Below are 19593 nucleotides of genomic sequence, written 5' to 3'. Positions count from 1 at the left end.
AGACAGGAACAAGGGGTGAGGGCTTAACCGGGGACCAGGGCAAAACAGAGAGTCCATCGGGCGGCCAAGGCGACACAGAGAATCCTTCGGGCGGCCAGGGCGGGCGGCCGGGCGGTGAAGAACCTTCGGGCGGCCAGGGCGGTGAAGAACCTTCGGGCGGCCAGGGCGGTGAAGAACCTTCGGGCGGCCAGGGCGGTGAAGAACCTTCGGGCGGCCAGGGCGGTGAAGAACCTTCGGGCGGCCAGGGCGGTGAAGAACCTTCGGGCGGCCAGGGCGGTGAAGAACCTTCGGGCGGCCAGGGCGGTGAAGAACCTTCGGGCGCCCAGGGCGGTGAAGAACCTTCGGGCGCCCAGGGCGGTGAAGAACCTTCGGGCGGCCAGGGCGGTGAAGACCCCTCGGGCGGCCAGGGCGGTGAAGACCCCTCGGGCGGCCAGGGTGATGAAGACCACTCGGACGACCATGGCAGAGGCTCTGGAACAGACACTGGCACTAGCTCCGGCTCAGGAATAGCAGACACCGGCTCTGGAACAACAGACACCAGCTCTGGAACAGACGGCACCGGCTCTAGAACAGCCACTGGCTCCAGCTCTGGAACACACACTGGCACTGGCTCCGGCTCAGGAATAGCAGACACCGACTCTGGAACAGCAGGCACTGGCTCCGGCTCTGGAACAGGAATTAGCTCAGGAACAGACACCGGCTCAGGAACAGATACCAAAACTGTAACAGCCACAAGAACAGACACAAACACAGAAACAAACACTGGTTCAGGAACAGGCGCTGGCTCCGGCTCAGGTACAGCAGACACAGGCTCCGGCTCTGGAACAGTCACTGGCTCTGGCTGCGGAACAGCAGACACTGGCTCCGGCTCTGGAACAGCAGACACTGGCTCCGGCTCTGGAACAGCAGACACTTGACTCGGGACCACTGGACTCGGGACCACCGGCACTGGGACCACCGGCACTGGGACCACCGGAACAGCGGTCTGCACTGGGACGCCCTCCAAAATGACTGCATGCTGTACAGGGACGGCCTCTGAAATAACCGCATGCTGCACAGGGACGGCCTCCAAAACGACCGCACGCTGCACAGGGATGGCCTCTGAAATGACCGCATGCTGCACAGGGACGACCACCGGGGTGTTGGGGAGATAAGAGGCCCTTCTCCTCCTCCTCCGTCCTTGATGGCGAGGTGCAGCCTCAGTACTAGACGGGACCAGCGGCGAGGACTTTGGACTGGACAGGACCAGTGGTGAGGACCTTGGGCTGGACGAAACCAGTGGCGAGGGCTTTATGATGGATGGGACCAGCGGCGAAGATCTTGTGCTGGGCGGAACCAGCGGCGAAGATCTTGTGCTGGGCGGAACCAGCGGCGAGGATCTTGTGTTGGACGGCACCAGTGGTGAGGACCTTGTGCTAGATGAGCCCCGCGATGATGACTTTGTGCGGGGTGGAACCAGCGGCGAGGATCTTGTACTGGACCAGTCCGACGGCTCTGGATCAGAAGAATGGCAAAGCGGAGGACGGTGTCGTGGAATTTGTCGACCTCCTCCTCCCCTGCAACCTCCCCGAGTTCCGGAGAACTTCGCCAGACGAGTCCCCAGAAACGACTCACCATCTCTGATGGACGAGTTCGCTGAAGCCTTAGCTGCCGCTGCTTCCGCAGTCTGCTGGGCCCATAAGCCAAAACATTGAAAAATGTTTAGTCGAGGCGCTTCCTCCCCAACCTGCGAACCTCCTCTCTGTGGTCCCCTTCCTTCCCCATACACAGGAGAAGGGTTATGGAATCCCGAACTGCTGGATCTATTCATCGGGACGGAGTCATTCTGTCACGACACACACGAGAGAGACAGTAGATCCAAGTGCAGTGAGAAATTTATTGGGTAATCCGTGAAACGTAATCCAGTCCAGGCAAGGGTCAATTACCATACAAGCAATCCAAACAAGAACAAAGAACAGGCAGGAACAAACCAAGAAGTGTGAGACATTAACAACGACTCCGTACACATACTAACACAGACAGGGAATATATACACATATCTAACAAGACTAACACAGAACAGCTGGGAACAATGATTATGGGGAACAGCTGAGTGCAATGAACTGATGAGTGACAGTGACAGACAGAATGCTGGGAATTGAAGTCAAATGTGAAGGACACCGTGAAAACGAGGACCTCTAGTGATAAACAAGGGAACACAACCAGACACTGTGACAATAAATCCCTCAATGCGCAACAAAAAAACTGATTTTGTCTTAACAGGGGATGTGATTTATAACTGGAATCATCATAAGGGGTTGGTTGTAACATTTTTATTGAAGTAGAACTATCCCCATCCCAAACTGCCATAACTTAGCTAACTGTTTTAGCATGTTTGAAGTTAGCATGAATGCAAAGCATCAAATTAAACTAGAGAAATAGCTACTTTAATAACCTTTTTTACATTCTTTCCTGAAAATCAGTTTTTTGGTCATACAATCTACAATGTTGCTCAGTCACATGCCACTGTGAGCTCAAAAAGGTGATGCGAGATATTGATGACATCACCACAGCTCTTTTCTGACTTGTCAAACTGACCCCGTGTAACAACACTCCTCCCCCTATTTCATGTATTCTCTCATTCACCGCCATAGAACTTTACCCAACTATGACGACTTCCGCTTCTGAGAAACCTGAAAATGTGAAAAGGGTCAATTATGGTGAAAATCGGAGCAATGGTCTAGGAGTTAGAAAAAAATAGTTTTTTGGGGGAAAATTCTAAATGGCGGAAAAAATTTAATGATGGAACATTTCGTCATAGAGTGCAATCGAATCGTTATGAGCCAAGGAATCAAAGAAAAAGCTTGTTTCTGCAAATTTGTACAGTTGGTGGTGCTAGAGGGATTGAGTTAGACTCCAAAACTGCTATGGTAACAGTTCAGACTTTCCTGCAAGCGGTTCTATTGGCTTCCATGGTGGTGGAGCCTCCTCCAGGAGGAAGAAGAAGAAGAAATAACGGATGCAATAGGTGCCACCTTCGATGCTTTCTTCGAACTTTCTATTCATCAGAGAATCTGGGAAAAAAATATCATGGTTTCCACAAAAATATTAACCAGAACAAACTAATTCAACATTGATAATCAGAAATTCAGCATATTAGAATAATTTCTTAAGGATCATGTGACACTGAAGAATGGAGAAATAATGCTGAAAATTCAGCTTTGACAAGAATAAACTACATTTTAAAATATAAAAACAGTTACTTTAAGTTGAAATATTTTACAATATTGCTGTATTACTGTATTTTTGATTAAATACATTTGGTGACACTTATATTAAAAAACATGTAACAAATATTACTGACCCAAAGTTTTGAAGTAGTTACACCATTAAAGAGTATCTGCTACAGTATTTATATGATTTATTTCACATGACTTTCATATTACATTTTGAATTATAAATACAGTCTGAAGAGATATCTCGAAGAAATATAATCTTGTATAAGCGGTTTAAAAAATAATCTCATACATTTTGTACTAATTGTAATATAAATTAATATAGTTCATAAGAGAATTGGAAAATAGTTATTTATAAGGTTATAATAATATTTTGCCACTTCAAACAGTGGGTATAAAATTAGACAAATTGTATGGAATTCCAAATAAAAGATTGTTAAAGGCAATGACATTGACAGAAAATGACACACTCAACACATTTTCATACCTGGTGAACAAGAGCTTTATCATTTTATGATAATGATAAAATTATTTTAATGTTTCAATGTGACAAACATATATTTTTTAATTTAAAAACAGGCCAAACTGTACAAGATTGTCCATACAGAGATAACTAATTACGACCGTTGTGTTATTTTTTCAACAGCGCATATAAATATTCAACACTTGATATATGCTACATAGCTTACACTGCAGCTAAGGGAACACAATTTACTCGTTTTTGGTTTAAAACATCTAGATTATGCCCAATTCAAAGCATCAAGTCATTGCTTACAAATAAATTAACTACTTTAGAATCACTTTCCTCTTTTGGCTGACTTTGTTAAAATAACAGGGGCAATGAATTTCAAAGTTTTTTTTTTGTCAGATGTCTGGGTTAAGTGCATTCGTGTATTCCCGCAGTCCTTTCAGCATTGACCCATTACCATGAACATCACGGTAAACACATGCACGGCCAATCCACAATACGTCTGAGCTTTAGTCTATGGTTTGTTTTTAAAACTCTGACTCACTTCTGTAAATATTAAATGGGCAGACATTACAAGAGCAGTCAAAGGCATTTTACACAGTATTCATTATAGTGGTCAAGCTTATGATAATACAACTTCCCTCCCACACACACACACACACACGAAAAACAAGGCCATAGAGCAACTATGGGATTGCGGTACCTCAGGTTATTCAGAGCAGGGCCTGAAAAGAAAAGTATAAAGTTAATGAAAAACACAAGGAACCCCCTTGCCAGAACGTACATCTGCAAAATCTCTTTGTATCTTTAGTTACGGTATAACAATAGCTCATTAATATTCTCTTTTTCCATTAAAGATACAAAACTAGATTGACTGAACCTACACTATTTCTTAAAGTCGAAACAAGGTAGACCATACCTGCAAAAACATCAACATACTGTACGCTCTCATGCATTCAATCGGATGTAACTAAATACACTGTAACTGGAAGGATCTGCAAACAATTTTCTTATGCATGCATATGAACGTTTCACTGAGATTTGGTGCTAATCCAAAAAAAAAAAAATCCTTTTGGCCCCATCCACAAGATTAGTCAATGGACGTATGAAAAAATCATATTAAAATATTGTAGCGTTTCACAGTTTGAAAGCAGATAAATATTGAAGACACAATACATTTGAGTGTGTTTGTTCCCATACAAATCTGCGAAAGTGTTTGCTCTGCCAGCAGTGTTTTTTGTGAAACGTTTCTCCATTTCAAAACAGACTCAAATATCATCATTTTTTCGTTAGCCTTGCCCACAGTTCATAAAGGGACTGGTTAGACTGCCACAACATGGCTCAATTGTCTTTCTATTCTTTCGAATTTGAGCAGAAATGTTTGTTTGAGGCAGTGGCTTAACACACTGCTGTATGTCAGGTCCAAAGACTGAAGAAAAATGTGAAGAAAAACCAAGCATGAAGGCCTCGGTACATGCTAACATTGGTAGTGGATGTGTTGGTGCTGGTGAATTTTGCCGTCCACGTGCGAGTGGGTGTGTGTGTGAACGTCTGAGTAGATCTTTGGATAGACTTTGGGAGCAGCTTGGGCCAGCAGAAGCTGTTGTTGCTGTTGCTGAGCCAAATACTCCTCGTAGGTGACGGAGCCGATGCAGTCTTTATCAGCAGCTGCGAGCGCCCGGTCTCTCGGGGCCGGCCGGGGGCCGTTGGGTAAGGACTGGGCTGAGATTATGGCTCCTGAGGAACAGTGCTTTCTGGACTGGCAGAACCAGAGCAGGACGGTACCCAGAATAAAGACCACTCCTGCAGGGATGCCGATGATGACGGGCCAGGGAAGACTGGGAGGCAGAACCGACGGGATTGGAGAGAATGGCGGCTTTGGGTCTGGATGAAGACAGAGACGTAAAAACCACAATGTAAAGAACAACAAAACTACACAGTAGAATTCAAATATAGACCACTTTACAAGTATCACTGCCCTGTTTACACCTGGTACTAAGCTGTTTCATCAATCTGATCACAGGGCCTGTGTCACATGATCACGATGACATGGTTGAATGACTTTACATGAGAACGAGTATCAGAAGAGAAATTTTTAGGCTAGAAATCAAACCAAACATTAACATTTTTAATAAAATTAATGATGAATCAAAATAAAGTATATTTTTAATAATATTATTATTAATAATATTCAATAATAGGCATTAATATAAATCTACTAATATTAATAATGAAAACTAATATATATATATAATTATAAGATATAGTATTTTTTGTAAGAAATTAATACTTTTATTTAGCAAGGATTAAAATGATCAAAAGTTACAGTAAAGACCTTTAAAAAAATTACAAAAGATTTCTAATCTAATCTTATTCAAATAAATGTTGTTCTTAATTAGATGTTCTCTATTAATCAAAGAATCCTAAAAAACGATCACTGTTTTCTCCAAAATATGAAGCTGCACAGCTGTTTTCAATAATAAAAGTTTCATGAGCAGCAAATCAGCATATTAGAATGATTTCTGAAGGTTCATGTAATGATCAAAGGAATAACTATATTAAAACAGAAAAGAGTTATTTAAAATATGAATATATTTCACAATATTACTGTTTTTACTGTATTTATGATCAAATAAATGATGCCTTGGCGAGTGTAAGAGACTTTAAAAACAATTTACTGAATGTTTTTTTTTTTTCAGGCTGTTTTTGCAACTGTATTTACAGTAGTAAAAAGTAGCATGAATAATTAGCTTGACTGATATTATAAGTGGAGCAGAAGTGTGAGATGTCTGAGAGAATGAAACTGACCGGGCAGCACAGTCAGGAAGGCGCTGCGGAAGCTGTAGCCCATCGTATTGGCCCCCAGGCAGATGTACATGCCAGCGTCCTCCTCTTTGGCTCGAGTGATAAGTAGCTTGTTCAAATAGGATCCGTCTGGTCGTGACCACACTTCACCCGTGGGCAACACAACGAAGCGATGGTCTCCGACCTCAATAGTGGAGTTGTACTTGCTCTCGCCGCCCGGTTCGACCCTCTTCAACCATTGGATGACCGGCTTCACGTCACTGCGTACTTTGCACTGGAAGGACGTGGTGCCACCGTAGTCTACTGTAGTATTTACTGGATGAGTGCCCGTCAAGATGGGCTTGGAATTTGTGCGCTCTATAATGAAATAAGGAAGATTTTATTTTCTAATCAGTATTTAACACAATTGTGGGTCTATGCTGTTCAGAGTGGTCTTTCTGTGTTCTGTTCTAAAAATAGTTTCGAGTAAGGAAAAAAATGTCACATATGACTCTACCGAGAGCAAGATTGATAAACTTTTTTCCCACTGTTAGGATGTGGTTGTAAAGTCAGCAGACATAGCCGCAAATTAATCTGGAGCAAATAGCAATCGAACTGGATAAAATCTTTCTTTTCAGTCTTTACCAAACCAAACCAAACCACCCACTCAAACGGTAACTGAACCTTGACAACTTTAAACTCACTCAGATTCCACTTAAGAATATATTTAAAGATTGTTCATCTTTTTAGACAAATTGTGAGGCCATAATATAGATTTAGATAGAATATAATATAGAATTCAAATTTTAATAATAATAAAAAAATGCCTAAATATCATAGATTCCTAATGATAAGCCATTCATTTATTGAGACAGTATGGCTGGTGCTGCAGTGCATTAGTGCTGCTAATAAAGAATGCTTCTCTTGTTTACTAGGAATGATTAAATTCATTTTTCCCGACACCAAACTCTTGCCAAGACAGCTGTTAAACCCCCCTGAACAGCATCCAGCTACGAGAGAAGTAATGTTAAACTGTTGCTGCATGTTCATTCTTTCAGTCTACACTATACAAGTGAGTCATCAAAAGCTCCATCAAATTCCAGGAGAACATCACAGAGACGAGGTGAATGACTCACGGATGACTTCCACTTTATATGTGGCGTTGATCTCCCCGGCGCGGTTGGACACGTGACAGGTGTATTTGCCGCTGTGTTCAGGCGTGAGGTTCTTCAGGCTGAGAGTCCACTTCTTCTTGCGGCCCTCGCCCACCTCTCCGGGCGTCAGAGGCCTGCTGTCCTTCATCCAGATGATGTCGGGTCTGGGGTTCCCGCTCGCGGTGCACTTCAGCCTTACTGAGCTCCCCACCGGACGCGCAATCACGCGCTTTCTCATTTTGGCTGGCTGCGTGAAGCGGGGCCGCACTACAAAGAAAAAAAAAAAGGAAAGATAAGGATAGACAGCACCTTTCTTTTTTGGACTACAGTTACATAAAACCTGAATGCAACAGGTTTCTAGCAGTTTTGTCAGGTTTACAGTCTACTTTAGTAAGAAGTTTAGTTTTTTAATTTCTAAAAGCTTGTTTCTGTGTCGTTTTTAACTTCAAAATTCAAGAAATGATTAAGAATTTATAAGAAAATATTTTATTTTATATAAGATTATAAACTATTTAGTATTTACAATGGTATTTTAACAGTACGTTATGAATATGAAAAGGTATGCTTAATTAGAAAACAGCAATTTTTACCGTAATACAGTAAGAAAAGCTAAAACGATTCTAAAAATATTTTTCATTAAGAATAATAATAGTTTAAAATACTCAAAATATCTGGAAACATTACAGTAATGAGAATTTGGGGGAATAAAAATTCTTATTACAAGGCAAAAATTCTTATAACAAAAAAATGATATTAAAGGAATAATTCACTTCAAAATGAAAATTGTGTCATCATTAACTCACCCTCAAGTTGTTTCAAACCTGTATGAATTTCATTCTTCTGCTGAATATAAAGGAAGATATTTTGAGGAATGTCGGTAACCTGACAGTTGATGACTTCCATAGTAGGAAAAAAATTAAAAAAGTCAATGGGGTCCATCAAATGTTTGGTTACCGACATTCTTCAAAATATCTTCCTTTGTGTTCAGCAGAAAAAAGAAATTCATTCATGTTTGAAACAACTTGAGGGTGAGTTAATGATGACACAATTTTCATTTTGAAGTGAATTAATCCTTTAATATCCATCTTTATGTTCTTTCCATTTTTTGGGGGGTAAAAATATTACCCATTTTTATGACATTTGTCCAATTTAAATTTTGGAAATCTGATACCTAAAAAAAAAAAAACATGAATAATGCTTTTCCACACTTAAGAGCTTAAATAAATAAAGGGAGAAATGCGGAATACTGATTTATCATCAGAATTTACACAACACCGCTAACATTACAAAGAAAATAAAGCATGAAAGAGCGGACATGAAGTTCTTGTGTGGGCAAATTTACTGAGCAATGCACCACACCATGAATGCAATCAGACAAAGCAAACAGCAGCTCCTCTGTAGTTTCACTCTATAGTTCCCTGCTGACTGTTACTGCTCACAGTAGACTCTGAACAAACACCACAAAAGCAAATACAATAGTGAACTAAGCATCTCCCGCTAGCAGCCATCAAAACTGCTACGCTCCACAGTACAAAAACAAGCAGGTCAGGCACTCTTTGAACACTGCCGAGTTTAGCGCTGCTCCAATATCAAATCAGATGCCGGCCGTCAGAGGGGAATGGAATGCTTCCCCCTCACACTTCACATAAATAGCCTGCTCTCTGGCTCGTCAAACGCAATTACCAAAGCAAACACTGGGCTCCAGAGGTAGGAGTGTCTGACTTCTGACCTATAATGCTGCCTGAATCATAATCATACACTGTTCGTTCGTTGGCCTTCCGACTGAGCTTGGTTTCTCCCAAAGTTTTTTTTTTCCCATTTTATCACCCGATGGAGTTTGGGTTCCTTGCCACTGATGCCTATGGCTTGCTTAGTTGGGGACACTTAATATTCAACAGTATTATTGATCTGCCTGCATTGACACCGTTGTATGAAAACTTAACTGAGCTGAACGATGACATCACTGTTTTCTCCAGAGCGGCTATAAATGAACTAAATTAATAACTTTTTTACAACAGAAATGAACCATCACTCAACAGCTGGACTATGACACAATTTTCTTCTAGATCTGCTGTACAGCCGAAATAAACTTTGTTGCATTATTTTCCTGTTAGCACTGTAAAGCTGCTTTTGAAACAATCTGTATTGTAAAAATGGAAACACTTTACAATAAGGTTCATTAGTTAACATTAGTTAATGTATTTACTAACATGAACTAACAATGAGCAATACATTTGTTACAGTATTTATTAATCTTTGTTAATGTTAGTTAATAAAAATACAGCTGCTCATTGTTTGTTCATGTTGTTAGTTCACAGTGCATTAACTAATGTTAACAACCTTTGATTTTAATAACGTTATTATTATTATTAACTAAGATTAATAAATGCTGAAGAAGTATTGTTCATTCTTAGTTCATGTAAACTAAGGTAGTTAACTAATGTTAACTTATGAACCTTATTGTAAAGCATTATTGTAAAATGTTATACAAATAAAGGTGACTTGACTTGACTTGACTCCTGGGAGTAGTGGGCCAGGGGCCAATCTCAGACCACAGGGCAACCTGTCAGTATCTGGGAAGATTCAGCCACATGTGTGCCGGCCTGGAGACGGGGGTTTGAAGGGGAAATACAGGGGTGACAGACTGTACATGCTGTCCAAACACTCTGTGACAGGCTCAGTTTCCATTCAGTTGGTCACGTTTTTCCATAAGGCCACACATCAAACCTGGATCACTGATGCTCTTCCAGCACACAGCATGCAAGCATATTGTGCAAGACTATGAGACTCTTATTTATTCTCATGCATTCGAGTACTACTATTACTCTACTACTATTCGAGTACTACTACTATATTACTCTAGTAACAGCAGTGCTACTACAGTGTATTACAACAAAGTGGCAGAAAATATCACCACTGCTAGAAAATGGCTACGCTACTATACTACGATATAAGAAAATATCGATGCTACTTTAAGAAAGCGGCATAGCAACTATACTACAACAAAATGGCAGCATTGAAATGCTACAAGAAAATGTCACCAACTCTATAAGATTAGAAAACGTCAGCGCTGGAATGCTACAAGAAAATGCCACCACTACTAAACTACAAGAAAACAGCAGCTGATATGCTACAAGAAAATGTCACCGCCACTAAACTACAAGAAAACAGCAGCTGTTATGCTACAAGGAAATGTCAACGCCACTAAACTACAAGAAAACAGCAGCTGATATGCTACAAGAAAATGTCACCACCACTAAACTACAAGAAAACAGCAGCTGATATGCTACAAGAAAATGTCACCGCCACTAAACTACAAGAAAACAGCAGCTGTCATGCTACAAGAAAATGTCAACCCCACTAAACTACAAGAAAACAGCAGCTGTTATGCTACAGAAAATGTCAACGCCACTAAACTACAAGAAAACAGCAGCTGTCATGCTACAAGAAAATGTCAACGCCACTAAACTACAAGAAAACAGCAGCTGATATGCTACAAGAAAATGTCAACGCCATTAAACTACAAAAAAAACAGCAGCTGATATGCTACAAGAAAATGTCACCGCCACTAAACTACAAAAAAAAAAAAATTTCAGTGCTGCTATGCTACAATAAAATGTCACTGCTACTATACTACAAGAAAACACCAGTGACATTTTTTGAAATTTTCAAAGACTGCTGGAAATAGAAGAGCTAAGCCCATTTACAATATCTAAATATTTCAAAGTTCTACTTTTTCATGTTCTTCTTTAAATTTGTAATACAAATTTAAAGAAGAACATGGAAAACTAGAACTTTGAAATATTTAGATATTGTAAATGGGCTTAGCTCTTCTATTTAGATTTAGATTCTATTTATTCTAATATTTAGATATTTCAAAGTTCTAGTTTTTCATGTTCTTCTTTAAATTTGTAATACAATGTAAAACAAAAAGTTGCAATTCATGAAAAGCAGCTTATGAAACATCTTGGCAGCTGTAGTGCATATTTTCAGTTACTTTCTGGGCAGCAATTATAAATACCAGGAATGAAGGAGATCAAAGGGGATCAGAGGACTGTAGCACCTTACCCAGTTTTCCTGTCAGGTCAGTGGAGTACTCGGTTTCACCAGCTGGTCTAGCACCTTCCCTCCCAGCACTGGAGTCATCTAAAGAGAGAAAAAGAGAGAGAGAATTGAGCACAAATATGTGTAGCAATCTCAGAGTTTATCCTCATATTCATTGGAAGTATCAATCAGATTACTATAATTCTTCAGCCAAATCGCTGCATTCCTTCAACCACCTAAACCAAAATATAACTGTCTACCGAACAGCTGACTGGAGAGCAACAATGATACTGTAGCTGAGAGCCTTCAAATATCGACATTGCATTTCATCTTGAGTATAAGGCCAGAAACATAGTTTACGCAAGTATGCAAAAGTAGACATGGCCATCGCACCTCAGGCATGCAGTCTTGCTGAACATGCTTAAGGTACACTCTTGTGAGACGCTGTGAAACCTGGCGTGGCAAGAAACATCAGTACTCAAGGGGGTGATATAGTTTCCTTCAGATGTTTCTTTCATTAATCTGGATGTGTTTTTATTCAAGTTAACTAGCTATAAACAAGTCGACAAGATTCTTTTCAAACTGCTGACATTTCAGAGCACAGCAACATGCACAACTCATGTACACATACAGTATATGTGTAAAGTATGTTTTGGGCCTAAAGGTGACAAAATTTACAAATGTGCTTGTTTATAGCTCTCCATGAATACATATATATATATATATATATATATATATAATTTTTTTTATTAATTTTTTTATTACAAAAGCTGAAGATAAATTTGATGAACATGCACTTTAAAGATTGAGGAAAGCCAAAGCTCTGCTTATTTTAAAGCAATTTACTAAAATCTTAAAAGGAAGGTTTGACCCTAAAATGAATTTACTCACCCTGGTATTGTTCTAATGCAGTAGGCCCTTCTTCCTTTTATGGACCACAAAAGGAGATTTTTAAACATTTTTGTTACATAATACATACAATTTGTTTTCATCAAACCCTATCATATACCCCCAGAACACTTGGAATATACAGCATGTGTCGCATGGGATAATTCGGTCATAATTGTGCATCTTTAAAAAAGAAATCTTAATGCTGGTCGCTATTCAATGCCATTAAATGGAGTGCAAGAAGGCCATATGGCATTAGAACAACACCAGGGTGAGTAAATGAAGACTTAATTTTCATTTTAGGGTAAACTATCCCTTTAAATTCTACCGAATCTTCTCACCTGAGAAGATATGTTCAAAATTCAAGGCAAACTACTAAAGTCACGTGTGGTGAAGAGTGAAAACTATGGCTGGAAATCTGTGGCCCTTCTGCTCTAGTTACAGCCCCAGCTCATCCGTTCACCACATGACTGGTATTTTCAGGCCTGTCAGCTCTTTGAAGCTGTCGGGGGGTTCCAGTCTGGGCAAAGGGAAACAGCTCATTGCTGGGCAAACAGTTTAATTACTATAGCTCTTACCCTCAAGCATGGTCACTCTACACATAGCTCTTTTGTTCATGTCGGGCTCATGCTCATTGCAACCATTGCACAAACATTTTCATTGGCACCTTAACAGCGCTTTCAGGATTACCCTTAGGTTTGTCATATTTTAATATAATTCATATATGTAGTTCGCGTGTTAAAAAGCTGCTTCAGAACTTCCATAACATATATAGCGCTCTGTGAGCTCATAAACCATGCACACATACACTCACCGGCCACTTTATTAGGTACACCTGTCCAACTGCTCGTTAACACTTAATTTCTAAGCAGCCAATCACATGGCGGCAACTCAGTGCATTTAGGCATGTAGACATGGTCAAGACAATCTCCTGCAGTTCAAACCGAGCATCAGTATGGGGAAGAAAGGTGATTTGAGTGACTTTGAACGTGGCATGATTGTTTGTGCCAGAAGGGCTGGTCTGAGTATTTCAGAAACTGCTAATCTACTGGGATTTTCACGCACAACCATCTCTAGGGTTTACAGAGAATGGTCCGAAAAAGAAAAAACATCCAGTGAGCGGCAGTTCTGTGGGCGGAAATGCCTTGTTGATGCCAGAGGTCAGAGGAGAATGGCCAGACTGGTTCGAGCTGATAGAAGGGCAACAGTGACTGAAATAACCACTCGTTACAACCGAGGTATGCAGCAAAGCATTTGTGAAGCCACAACACGCACAACCTTGAGGCGGATGGGCTACAACAGCAGAAGACTCCACCGGGTACCACTCATCTCCACTACAAATAGGAAAAAGAGGCTACAATTTGCAAGAGCTCACCAAAATTGAACAGTTGAAGACTGGAAAAATGTTGCCTGGTCTGATGAGTCTCGATTTCTGTTGAGACATTCAGATGTTAGAGTCAGAATTTGGCGTAAACAGAATGAGAACATGGAACCATCATGCCTTGTTACCACTGTGCAGGCTGGTGGTGGTGGTGTAATGGTGTGGGGGATGTTTTCCTGGCACACTTTAGGCCCCTTAGTGCCAATTGGGCATCGTTTAAATGCCACGGCCTACCTGAGCATTGTTTCTGACCATGTCCATCCCTTTATGGCCACCATGTACCCATCCTCTGATGGCTACTTCCACCATGTCACAAAGCTCTAATCATTTCAAATTGGTTTCTTGAACATGACAATGAGTTCACTGTACTAAAATGGCCTCCACAGTCACCAGATCTCAACCCAATAGAGCATCTTTGGGATGTGGTGGAACGGGAGATTCGCATCATGGATGTGCAGCCGACAAATCTGCGGCAACTGTGTGATGCCATCATGTCAATATGGACCAAACTCCCTGAGGAATGCTTCCAGCACCTTGTTGAATCTATGCCACGAAGAATTGAGGCAGTTCTGAAGGCAAAAGGGGGTCCAACCCGTTACTAGCATGGGGTACCTAATAAAGTGGCCGGTGAGTGTACTTCAAGACTTCCCAATGCCTATAAAGGTGTCTGAGGAAAAAACGAGTTTGATTCATGGAAAATCAACAAAACTTGGAAGTATGAGGGTTGTCAAGTTTCTAAACCAAACAAACTCCTGTTTCCCTTTCATTAAGGCGAAGTGACACCGTAGCGTGCCACATTTCACACGTTGACCATCTAGGCGTGTTCATAATTTTGAACAAGCTCAATATGACTGAGATGTTTGCATAACCCTTCAGTATGTTTGCTTTCATGTCTGCAGTGGAGACGGCAGTAGAAAACGGGCTTTTTCTGCAGGAAATCTGAGCGTAGGACTCTGCTCCACTGGGTTTTCACCAGGTTTGTGGCCTTCTAGATATAATGTTCATTGGTGAGATTGCAGACCAGGTACCCTTCTTTTGCTCTCTGGCAAGAGTTTCTGTGGACTTTGGCAAGACCTGCTAGTCCCTCGCTAAGCATGAAACATCCAACTTGGCTGTACCATGTCTTTCAGGGGTAGCAAAAACCCACTGGTGTGCAAGATTTATTGCGCTTGCATGTTCGTTTTATGACCTCCAGTCCAGTCCTGTCAAAAAATCAGAATCGTTGCATCGATGAAGTTGAACAGTCACCACGTTTTTCTGGAAGCAAAGCAGCCACCTTCGCTCAAAGCAAAACAGTGTTTCTGAACACAACATGCTAATTATGCTGTCATCCTTTATGCTGTCTTTGGTGAAGTCCGCAATGAAACCGGAGAGGGTTTGGAGACAACCCTCATGAGTGAAATCTTGACAGGAGAGACAATATGGGGTGCTAGCTGTTAGCCTTTACCTTGGCTTTGATTTACTGAATTCCAACACTGGCTTATGGAAACCATTACCAACTCTACTGCTACACAGCTCTATATTAACAGCCAGCTCTAAACTGTGAAAATTTATGGGCCGTGGTCACAGCAGAGACGTTACTACATTACTGACTACAGACTAACCCGAGAATGAATAACACTAAGAAGTTGACAGATTAACTGCCTGCCAAGCATATTTATGTTTGATCTCGCCAATGTATCTTTTGGCCACTACGTATTTGGGGGTAGAAGAACCTCGTTTGTGGATGTTTCACAATACGAAAAACTGTGACCTGGCTCAAAGGTTTTTATATCAAGCTGTTTTTATATCAGTGAACCTATTGAATTCTGCCTACATTATCTTAAGATTAACTTTTTCATTTGAATATCACAAACAGCTTGATGTTAAAGCCGCTGTATTATGGTCGTAGCATTTATGAACACCAAATCACGATTGAATCCATTTACTTTCTTATTACACATACTGTATGTTTTATTTTAAATGATTCATTATACCAATAGACAATAAAAAGCTAGCTAGATATTTAACTAAAAGTAACCCAACTTTCTCAAACTAATATTTTAATTTATTGGTCGCATATAGCTATTGTAAAATGTGGTTAAAAAATTATATAACAGCATCTTGAGAGTTTCCAGAAGGTACAAAGACATGCTCCAGCGGCTTCAATGTTGACCTGTTCCATAACGTCAACTTCTGAGTCAGCCTGATCATCTACAGTCATTCCTGCTTTGGCACAATCCCTAACAATCCCAGGCCTGAATCCGTTCTTCAGCTGTGGAGCACCAGGCATATTTAGAGAGGCCTTCGTTCCCGGAGCTGTGGACTGACCCCGCATTAAGTGTTTCCGTTTCTCTTTTAAGGATTACCGGAGTAGAGCAGAGGGAAAAGCGAAGAGGCTTGACGAGACTGTGTCTACCCTAAGGGCTTTCATGAATACCAGCTGAATTCACATTACAAAAGGAAAATGTCAAGTAAGAACTGGCCAGTGTCGTACATGGGCAATTTGTGGAATTAAATATATGACTGAAATATAAATAACAAAACAATCTCTGTTCACTGACTGAATCCATAAAAACTTCTAGTGTGCTATAAAAACAGGTGTCAAAATTACACTCAAATATACCAAAAAATAAAATCTTGAAAAGGGGTTTCCACATTTAGTTTTACTTAAGTAAATTTGTAGGTAATTTGTGGATACATTTTTTACATTTATTTCAGAAATCACAATTTTAGTTGTCCAGACATTGTAAATCTCTATAACACAACAAATTGAACCTTTTGTCTTGAAATGGATTCTTTGGATTTTAGTGAAAGTTATGATTTAAGTAAGATTGTGTGTTTTTTTGTGTGTTTTTTTGAGGAAAGTTTACATTTGAAATGTATGTTATACTAAATGAAATTGCAAGGAGTGCAAGTCTTACATTTCAAATGTAAACTTTTCTCAAAAACACAAACAATCTTACTTGAAACTAGCAAGTTAATGAAATCACAACTTTCACTAAAATCCAAAGAAATCCATTTTAAGACAAAAGGTTCAATTTGTTGTGTGTATTATAGAGATTTACACACACACACACACACAAACTTACTGAACTAGCAAGCTAATTAAATCATAACTTTCACTTAAATCCAAAGAAATCTACATTTGAAATGCGTTTGAAATGTATATGTTATACTAAATAAAGTTGCAAGGAGTGCAAGTCTTGCATTTCAAATGTAGTCATGGACAAATTTGACCAAAATAATATTTAAGTATATACTGAAGTACAATTACTCAAGTACTTTTTACCCATTTAAAACAACAAGAAAACTGTACAACTGTTTTGCCATTATTCATGATGCGTTGCATTTAAAGTAATACATTTGCGCAAACCCTGGAACCGAACACTATAAAAGAAACACAAACAGTTCAATTGTGGTTTATTTGCGCTCTCTGCACAAAATGAGACATCAGATCTTTCAAGCTAAAACATTTGAGCAAATGAGAGAATGTTTGGGAACTAAGGTTTGAACCAACAAATCTTCCACACTTTCCACATTAAAGGCCCCTGGCCCACGAATACATGTGATTACATCACAATGTAGAGCAAACTGAAACCTCAGTTCACACTTGTGTGCATGTGTGTCAACATGGCCATTTTGTTGAAACTCTAAATGTGTGCAGAGCTCTAGAATGGCTTGTAACAACAGAAGTTTGATGGGATACGATTGGTTGGCTCAGAGGTAATTGCGGCCACCTGTGATAGGACAAAGAGAAACCTGCTTTACAGCCTGTGCTGTGGACGGGGAGAACAAAGAGCTAGAAAACGTGCTTGCGCCCTTGCTCGAAACTGTGCACATAACTTTTGGGTGTCAATTCAGATAATCAAATCAAATAATCCTGTTTCACCTGGAAAAATGTAAGTAAAAATGGTTTGCAAATATAAACTATTTACATAAATAGACATGCAAGAATGCACAGAAGGGAAGGGCAGGTTGAGGGGAAAAATAAATAAAAATTTGTGGTTTGGGAATATTTTTGATACAGGAGAGATGATGTATCATAGACCCAGGTAATTTCCAAGACCAGTCAAACTACCGTTGCGGCAAAAGAGAGTAGGGGAGAGTAAAAAAAGGCACAAAGAAATAACTGTATTATATATAAAACGTATTATTTATGCAAATATATGGTGCCCACAAATATCATCAATAGAGCCGGCATCCAAAAAATTATACAGACAAGTGTGTGTATGTAAGGAAATATTGCTTCAAAATCGTGATTAAAATCGAAATTGCAATAACAATCTAAAAATTGTGATAGTATTTTCTTTGCCCATATCGCATAGCCCTGGTAATAATAGCTAACAAACTATTATTTGAATTTATTGGTCACATATAGCTATTGTAAAATCTGGTTAAAATTTTATATAACAGCATCTGGAGAGTTGATAAAAATAAAAATCACCTTTGGTTCATCACTATTGATATGGAAGATCAAATCAAGTGCACTGCATTGTGGTTCACAGGATTTCTGCAATGTTCCTCTTCTAAATGAACTTTAATAATATTATTACAGACATTACTAATATAATTTTAGCTTCTGTGCATCTGTAGTAACTGATTCGCTCTTTGCCAGCCTCAGCACGCCACACCAGTTGCACAGCACATTCTCCTCGTGCCGGCATTCAGCGTCTGCTTTATATCATGTTCACACTTCATTTATATGCCACGGAAAATGAAATCCGAATAATTTCCAGCTTTCCATCGGTATGGATGGACTGCTGAACTATGTGGGATGGTCACGGTATGAGCTGTAGGCTTACACCCACACCACAGCCCATTCAAAGAAGCATCCATTGTGTTACTCCTTACAGAAAAAGCTTTTAGCAACAAGAAAGCCTCCACTGTGGCATGCTGGGAGAGATAAAGACGTCCCATCTCGAGTCCAAAGCTCTGGTGTTTGTACACTAATTTAGCGGGGGAACTAAAAGTACTTAAGAAACTTTAGAATGGCTCTAAAACACATCCATAAAACATCCCTTTGAATTGACAGGAGCAAGCTGGCATCCATTCTCCGCAGTGCCAGGTTGAAAGCCGCTTAATGGCTTTTCTCCATGCTGAGCTGTCAAGACAAAAACAAGTTTGTATGGAAGATGCTGAAGAGGATTCGTGGTATGTTTCCAGGGGGTTGGCACAGGACCCCGCTTCCACTGTCCACCCTCGGCGTTCCAGCTGCCTGCCTGTAACTCTAGCAAACATCAAGGACAGGACGGAGCTTTACCGAATTAACATATCTCACATATTGATCACGCGGCGCTCTCTTTGAAACAGACACCTCCTCCCCTGCACTTTGAACTGGCCTCTGTTCCGCCCAAATTATTTTAAAATAAAAAAGGCCCTTAAAGGAGCAAGACGTGGGGTGTCAGTTACTCACCGGCTAAATTAAAATCAAACAATCAGGAAACCAAAAGATGCTTGGAAACAAACTGTATTTCACTGATAAAGCAAGGATATCTAAAAGTAAAAGGTTGTTACATCTGTTTCCAGGGAAACGGTAATATTAATATTATGCTATACACTCACCGGCCACTTTATTAGGTACACCTGTCCAACTGCTCGTTAACACTTAATTTCTAAGCAGCCAATCACATGGCGGCAACTCAGTGCATTTAGGCATGTAGACATGGTCAAGACAAT

At 40.2% G+C, this 19593-nt stretch overlaps 1 protein-coding gene across 1 annotated transcript in view; it reads right to left on the bottom strand.

Moving 5' to 3' along the window:
• Nucleotides 1-3701: 3701 nt before the first annotated feature.
• Nucleotides 3702-19593, bottom strand: part of fgfrl1a (fibroblast growth factor receptor like 1a) — an 81096-nt gene continuing 65204 nt past the window's right edge. Inside the window, exons 4-7 of the mRNA XM_056251228.1 lie at nucleotides 11691-11768; nucleotides 7605-7889; nucleotides 6493-6846; nucleotides 3702-5568 (exon numbers count right to left, since the gene is read on the bottom strand). Coding sequence (XP_056107203.1) covers nucleotides 5162-5568; nucleotides 6493-6846; nucleotides 7605-7889; nucleotides 11691-11768 — 1124 coding nt within the window. The 3' untranslated portion in view covers nucleotides 3702-5161. The remainder of the gene's footprint in view (nucleotides 5569-6492; nucleotides 6847-7604; nucleotides 7890-11690; nucleotides 11769-19593) is intronic.

This window comes from Rhinichthys klamathensis, unplaced genomic scaffold, assembly GCF_029890125.1.
Source record: "Rhinichthys klamathensis goyatoka isolate OS25496 unplaced genomic scaffold, OSU_Roscu_1.1 h1tg000079l_1, whole genome shotgun sequence".
NCBI classification, from domain to species: Eukaryota; Metazoa; Chordata; class Actinopteri; order Cypriniformes; family Leuciscidae; genus Rhinichthys; species Rhinichthys klamathensis.
This window is presented reverse-complemented; position numbering and strand designations above follow the sequence as displayed.